The sequence below is a fragment of the Merops nubicus genome, unplaced genomic scaffold, assembly GCF_000691845.1.
Source record: "Merops nubicus isolate BGI_N331 unplaced genomic scaffold, ASM69184v1 scaffold9427, whole genome shotgun sequence".
Taxonomy (NCBI): Eukaryota; Metazoa; Chordata; class Aves; order Coraciiformes; family Meropidae; genus Merops; species Merops nubicus.
Window position 1 is genome coordinate 1 of NW_008620995.1, and position 8,253 is coordinate 8,253.

An 8,253-nucleotide genomic window follows, 5' to 3' on the forward strand; every position below is an offset into this window, starting at 1 on the left:
ACCATTTCTGATTCAGGCCAGGATGCCATTGGCCCTCTTGGCCACCCGGGCACACTGCTGGCTCATGTTCAGTCAGCTTACAACCAACACCCCCAGGTCCTTTTCCACCTGGCAGCTTTCCAGCCACTCCTCCCCAAGCCTGGAGCGTTGCCTGGGGTTGTTGTGCAGGACCCGGCACTTGGCCTTGTTAAACCTCACACAACTGACCTCAGTCCATTGCTCCAGCCTGTCCAGATCCCTCTGCAGAGCCTTCCGACCCTCCAGCGCATCCACACTCCCACTTAATTTCATGTCATCTGCAAATTTACTGAGGGTGCATTTGATCCCCTCACCCAGGTCATTGATAAAGATACTAAGCAAGAAAGGGCCCAAAACTGAGCCCTGAGGGACACTGCTCGTGACTGGATGTCAGTGGGATTTAATTCCATTCACCACAACTGTCCGGGCTCGGCCATCCAGCCAGTTTTTAACCCAGCCAAGAGTCCACCTGTCTAGGCCATGAGCCACCTGCTTCTCCAGCAGAATGCTGTGGGAAACAGTGTCAAATGCCTTACTGAAGTCCACGTAGAAAACATCCACCACTTTTCCCTCACCTACTAGATGGGTCACCTGATCATAGGAGGAGATCAGGCTGGTCAAACAGGACTTGCCCTTCATCAGCCCATGTTGGCTGAACCCTATTCCCCTATTATCCTGCACTTGCCATGTGATAACCCCCAAGACGAACCATTCCATAATCTTCCCTGGCACCAAGGTCAGGCTGACAGGCGTGCAGTTCCCCGGATCCTCCTTGCTGCCCTTCTTGTAGACAAGTATCACATTGGCATGTCTCCAGTCATCCAGGACCTCCCCCATTAACCAAGACTGCTGGTAAACGATGGAGAGAGGCTTGGCAAGTTCCTCCGCCAGCCCCCTCAGCACTCTCAGGTGGATCTCATCCCGCCCAATAGACTTATGGATGTCCAGTTGGCTTAGTAGGTCATTCACTATTTCCTGGATTATGAGGGGATTCTTCTCATCCCCAGCCCTTTCTTCTAACTCAGGAGACTGAATGCCATGAGGGTAACTGGACCAACTATTAAAGACTGAGGCAAAGAAGGCATTCAGTACCTCAGGTTTTTCCTCGTCCTTGGTAACAATGCTCCCCCTCACATCTAATAAAGGATGGAAATGCTCCCTGATTCTTTTTTTTTTGTTAATATATTCATAAAACCACTTTTTGTTATATCTTCCAGCACTTGCCAGGCTGAGTTTTAGTTGAGATTTTGCACCCCTATTGTTCTTTCTACATGACCTAACTAAATCCCTATACTCTTCCTGAGTAGCCTGCCCCTTCTTCCAAAGGTGGTAGACTCTCCTCTTTCTCCTAAGTCTCAACAAAAGCTCCTGTCATTAGTATACTTTCCAGTCTTCTGGTTTTGCTCTTTGCACTTAAGTTTTGTACATACAACCAATTTTGCTTTCATCACCTTTTCTTAGGATCATTATGATGATTGCTAAGTATTTCTGCTTTTCCAGCTTGAGGTTTTCAAAAACCTTACATCATACAGTCTTGAATTTTCCCTGGCAAACTGGCCAAGCTTCTTAAGATTTTACTAAATTTGGCCCAGCCAGTCAGAACAAAAACCTGACCTTCCTCCTGTTATCTAAAGCAAGTTGCTGGTTCACCTGAATATAAAAGTTTACATAGTTCATTTCATTAGTGGTCCATCAATCTGGTTCTTCCCTAAAGTTTCTGTCACATCTATTCTAATGGGTTAGTGTAACCCTAAAATGTGCTTAGCCATAGAGTTTTCCTTGAAAGTAAATCTCATTTGCAAATTTTTAGCATTACCAACTACTCTCAGTCGCAATGTGTTTTATAAAAAACAAATCCTAAAAACATCCATGAACCTTAAACACCATCTCATCCTGAATTGCATCACAGATTGCAGGAACACACTGAGAGACCTCAAGACAGGTTGTATTAATCCACTCAACCCTTCATGCTGCTATGCCCAGATTACATAAAATGTATTTAAACTCAATGTGTTGTATAGCCTGAGATAGGAGTGGTGAATCCCCTAACCTGCCCAAAAAAAGTGAGGAATCATTTCAGGATTTGAAGTGAATAGAACATGTAACTTTTCTCTCATGTTCTCATTAATGTTTTGTCTTTTATCTTGAAAATTCAAGCAAGTTTCAACCCCATTGTACTGGATGCTCCAGAGATATATGGCGTGTAACTCCCTCGTGCGATTCGAGGACAACTAGAAGGCAGTAGAAGTCCAGGCCTTTTTGAAATCCTGTATTAAATGACCAAGACAACTTCAGGGTACTTTGCTGACTGCAGAGCAATCACTCTTACTGCAGTACAATATCTCAAGCTCCATCATGTTTTCTCCCACATCTTTACTCTCTCCTTCCCAGCTGTCAGGATGGTACAGAACTAGATGTTGACTATTGTTGAGAATTAAGGGGGCATGGGGGAGTCCAGGGCTTTGCAGTACTTATCCTGCCAATGCCTGCCTGTAGTAATGACTGAGAAAAGACAGCTGAGATGATAAAAGCTTATCCAAACTTTCTGCAGTTAGAATAGGTAAACTACCTACTTCTAAAGGTCAACAAAAAAATTGACACTGAAAGGATAAAACTAGGAAGATGGATATAAGTCTTCAACAACAAGTGGACTGGCATGACCCTGAAAACATCAAGCTCCCTACAGTAGCTCTTTCTCTATCATCTTGGATATCACTTATTTTAATAACACATTTACTGATGAAAGTAAAGCTAATGTAGCATGACGAGAAAGATGGAAGAGAAGGCATCTTATTTGTCAATACATCGTCACTGTCACCCCGCTTTGGTAATGAGGTGCAATATGACCGGCAGTCTGATTTTCAAAAACACCACGCACCGGCACGTCTCTTCTTTTCATCTGAAAGTGTGGGAGATGGGAACTACTGAAAAAAAGCTGCTGTCACTCGTTGCTTTTTTCCTCCCCTAACTGGTACATTTGTAGTAAATAACTTCATCCATTTGACATGAGCTTTAGAATGTATTAGAATAAAAGATTTATGTAGTTAAAATATCCAGTTCTCATGATTCTACCATTACATTTATGTTGTTGGGTATTTTCCTTCTAGTACAGCTCATGCTAGTATCTTTGCTTTCATTTTATTCAGAAAGTATAAACTCTCCAATTGTAAAGAAGAGTGTGGAAACGGACCCTTCCCATAAAGCTTAAACAAGAGAAGACAGGCAGGACAACATTCTGCTTCATGTAGTAAGAGAAAAGGGATTTGAGTGATGATTTTTTAAAATCTGAGGTCAGGAACAATTTGTAGATTGTTTTACTAAACCACTAAGTAATGATAATAATCAAAATCTTAGACAAAAGTTACTCTGTTGCTGCTGCTGAAGAGAGATTTACCTCAATTTCCCAGGGATTACCAGTTTAATCATCTTTAATAACCTGCAATTGTCAGACAAACATGTTTTATTCCTTTACTTCAACAACAGCCCAAAAGTGCCAAAAACATCTACATTTATCTTCAGTCAGTGCAGTAGATGGCAAGACCAGAAGGAGCTTTATCTAACAATAGCACTGGTGCCTTACTATTGTCTTAAATATTTCAACAAAGAGATACCTCAGTGTATTTCCCTGGCTACCCATGAGTTGCCAAAGGTCAATAACTTCAGCTTTAAAAACAGACTGATCTCTAAAGCTTTTCTTGCAGCTGAGAGATTAAGGCAGACTCTTATAAACATATTTATGAAATAAGAGCAAGGGACTTCAGCCTGGCAGTTTGGAATGTAGCACCATTCTGTATCTATATTATTTTTGGGATTAGAAACCATTAATTCCTAAAATTGTGATGTGGAGCATAAGTGGCAACAGCTGCAGCTATCTGTTTGCTGTCTTTCCACATGGGCTATTTTCTGTGCAAGATATGCATGAAGAACATAAATAAATGGGATGCTACCTCCTTAGACAGGGCCTGGCAAATTTAAAATAAAAAACTAAAAGGCATGAACCATGTTTGCCTTAAAATGATTAACTTAGGTGTTAATAAAAATGGCATCTTAAGGCAAGTCCTTACACACTTCCTGTTTCTGTAATCCATTCTTCTTGCATGCACAAGCTAATAAAATGCCTCTTCTTATTATGTCACTACTGTACATGAAACATTTCATGCATAAAATACTAATCCCAGACACAGGTCTTTGAAAGAATGATCATACTGGCTGAAGGGAGAGAGAGAGGTTTCTGAATATAGCTCCAGTAACATTTTCCAATCCCAAAGCAAAACTACAGCTATATTGAAGCCCATGGCTTTTCAATGGCACGAAAAAGCAAAGCTTTGGACATTTCAGTGATGTGGATAAACTGACCAAAGAGAATCAGAATGAGACACACTATGCATGCCTTTCATATTTGGCCAGTAAAGACAAAAAAAAACCCCACCCCAATAAAAAACCCAGTTACTTGGGTTTTCTTTGTCTCTTACTTTTCACTAATTTTAACTTTCTAAAGAACTTCTTTCAAAGTGAATCTGGGAAAAGTAAAAGTTCTAGTGCTCACTAGGAAAAAAAAGGAGGAGGAGCAGAAAAAAAAGAAAAAAATAACCTGAATGAACTTAGTCATTAATTCATCATAAAATTTGTATTGTTGAGAATTGTGACTGCTTATTTCACAAATTTCAGAATACTGCACTGCTAGTAAAACATTCACTCAAATATGTAACAAAATACCTCAGTACAGGTATTTTAAATTAGGAGAATCGTGCATGTCTGATCTTCCATTCCTTCTTGGTGGTATTATGGACTGCATGTGAACTGTGCCCCATGCCAAGGCCCTGCTGACCCTTGTGCACAGATCAGGAACTTGGCTGGAGCAAGGCACTTTTCTCCCACAGTCCACGTTTCTTTGACAACTGAAGCCACAGTGCAGGTCAGTGAAGGGAGGGGAATGTTACAATTATTTCTCGCCATGATACTGAATCAGAACATGGCTGAGATTTTAGTGTATTCAGGCAATTTCAGTTCCTTCAATTTAGTCCTAGCCTCAGATCTACCATTTGAGAGACCTATGAGTGTCTTCTGCCCTCCACAGGAAGGCTGCACTCCAGAGTTAATTACAGAGGTCTTCATTCAGACCACTTCTAAATGTTTTCCCTACTAGAATCTAAATTTCTTTTCTTGCAAGAGTATTTTACAGTTTAAGAGGCCTGAAAAGTCATATAAAGAAAGTTCTTCAAAGCAGCAGTCCCTCTGCTGCCAGATGGGTAGCTCATAAGTAAAGGGTTATAGCATTAAGCATAACAGAGTTCAACACCAGAAAATGTTTTTCAATAGGTGTAACTTTGCTAGCCCACAATCTCTCACAATGATTCCTCTGTAGTGGGTTGATTCTGGCTGGACACCAGGAGCCTACCCAATCTACTCTATAACTCCCCTCCTCAGCTGGATAGGGGAGAGAAAATATAACAAAAGTTTCGTGGGCAGAGATAAGGGCGGGGAGAGACCACTCACCAATTACCACCATTGGCAAAACAGACTCAACTTGGGGAAATTAGTTTAGTTTGTTACCGATCAAATTGCAATAGGATAATGAGAGATAAAAACAAATCTTGAAAATGTCTTCCCCCCACCCTTCCCTTCATCCTGGAATTAACTTTGCTCCTGAGGAGAATGGGGAATAGGGATTGCGGTCAGTTCATCCCCTGTTGTTTCTGCCACTCCTTCCTTCTGAGGGAGATGACTCTTCATGCTCTTCCCCTACTCCTGTGGGGGGTTCCTCCCATGGGAGACAGTTCTCCATGAACTGCAATGCGAGTCCTTCCCATGGGCTGAAGTTCTTCATGAACTGCTACAGCGTCGATCGCTTCCATGGAGTACTTCAGGAACAGATTGCTCCAGCATGGGTCCTTGTGGGGTCACAGGTCCTGCCAACAAACTGTCTCTAGCATGGGGTCCTGTCTCCATGGGTCCCCATGTCCTGATAGGAGCCTGATCTGGTGCAGGCTTCCCAGGGGGTCACAGCCTCCTTCAGGCACATCCACATGTTCCAGTGTGGGGTCCTCCCTGGGCTGCAGGTGGATATCTGCTCCACCATGGACATCCATGGGCTGCTGGGGGACGGCCTGCTGCACCGTGGTCTTCACCATGGGCTGCAGAGGAATTTCTGCTCTGTTGCCTGGAACATCTTCTCCTTCTTCCCTGACCTTGGTGTTTGCAGAGTTGTTTCTCTCACGTATGCTTATTCTTTTCTCAAGATGCAATTGCTGTTGCACAGACACTTTTTCCCATTCTTAAACTTGTTACCACAAAGGTGCTACCACCAGTGCGGATGGGCTCAGCCTTGGGCAGTGGTGGGTCTGTCTTGGAGCCAACTGGTGTTGGCTCTATCAAACATACGGGAAGCTTCTAACAGTTTATCATAGAAGCCAACCCTGTAGCTCCCCTGCTACCAAAATCTTATCACACAAACTCGATACACTGTCTTTGGAGTATGCCAGACAACTTTCTCTTGTCTCATTGCCTACGGTCTCCAAATCTTTCTGGATATTTACTTTACTATTTCTTCTTTATAAGTGATTCTCTCCATCTTCCCTCTTTCCATCTCCATTTTTTTCTACTTATTGAATTTGGAGGTGATACACTACAGTCTCTGGATGGTTTGTGGTGTAGTAGTTGTGGTCTCACCTCTGGTGCTTTGTGCACACAGGCCACAAAAGACCACATGATTAAAAGGAGTGAAAGGCTTCTCTGCAATACAGATAAACTTACCCTGAGAAGCAGCATGTGCTTCTGGAATGGTCATGGCCATTTGTTCCTGTGATTTTTTTGGTATTGGGTGGGAACAGTGTCCAATTAGAGGCTTTCTTACAAAATAAATTCAAACTTCAGTGGGGGTATGTCCTGGTTTGGGATAGAACAGAGCTGTTGTTCAATGATTTTTACTTTTTAACTAAAGCTCTTCTAATTAACTGCTCTGTCTGAAGCTAATGATATATTTTCAGTGAACTGCTTGCTTTTAGCAGTGATAAAACCTCATGTTTAGAGTTACTGCCAGTGATTGGTGTACAGACCAAGGCCACTATTGAGCTCGTATCCCACATGTAGGAGGCAGAGAGCACCCTGCACCTGCGGGGAGAAGCAGGCAGGATAAGTGACCCCAAGATTCACCAGTGGGGTGTTCCATCCCATAGCCACCATATCCAGCAAAGCTGAAGGATCAGGAGGGACAACCCCTTCCATCACCCCTTCCATCGCCCTTCCACCTTCTTCCTCGCTTCTGCTGCTCTTGCAGTGGCCGCATCCGAGGAGGATTTCATCCATCCTGCCTTTGATCCTGAGCCCTGTGTTCCTGAACTGAGCTCCAGAATCCAGCTCCTGTGCCCAGTCACTGTCTGTGGCTGAGTCCAGCCTGGGACCTTTCCCAGGGGCTGCTCCTCAGCCAGGGATGATGGTGACATATTGCCACAGGGGAGAGTTGGGTTTGATACTGGTTTTGTATATATTTGTACAAATTCCATTTTATTATCATTATTACTGTTATTATTAGTGGTAGTATTAAAGCTGTTTTCTAATCAATAAGCCTCTCTCCCTTATTCCCCTTCTCTTTTGGGGGTGGGGGGAGGGGTTAACAGAGAGCGTCTGTTACGGCTCTGGGCATGGCCCTGACCCCAAACCATGGCAGGGTCTCAACAGATTATCTCCTAGGAAAAAGGTTTTCATGTGACATGAATAGGGCTAAAGAAATATTTAGCTTTGCCATTTGTGTATGAAATGGTGCAATAAGCCCTTCAGTATCAAAACGCTAAAAATATTCAGATGGTAGTCATGGTTCCATATAGTAACCTTGCTGCCTTTTCCCACTTGGAATGATGTACAGAAAATTGCCAAAGCTGAACCACAGGATTAATTACAGACTCATCATGGAATTCTAAAACCACAATCTTAGCCAGCTAAGCAAGAGCATCTCTCTAACAGAATTAATCAGCTACTGGGTAAACCCTCAGACTAGTAGAAGATGTGATGTAAAAAGAGAGATCAATGAATTTGAGTAGGCTACAATGCCAGTCACTAGGCTTTTTTCTTGAGTAAAAAGAAGAAAAAAAAGCACTGACCGATTACATGCAGTCTTCAACAACATTCTAAATAAACTCTTCAAATAGAATTTAAAAAATGCATTTTAAAGTGACAGAAATTATGCTTACTTTATATTAAAGACTGAAAATAACTAGTTTCTTAACCTACTAAAGGTGA

At 42.5% G+C, this 8,253-nt stretch overlaps 1 protein-coding gene across 1 annotated transcript; it reads right to left on the bottom strand.

Moving 5' to 3' along the window:
* Positions 1–12: 12 nt before the first annotated feature.
* LOC103776774 (RNA-directed DNA polymerase from mobile element jockey-like) lies at positions 13–7,323 on the bottom strand. The gene is given in 2 exon segments (XM_008944300.1): positions 13–1,366; positions 7,052–7,323. Coding segments are annotated over 2 exon segments (1,626 nt in total).
* Between the last annotated feature and the right edge of the window lie 930 nt (positions 7,324–8,253).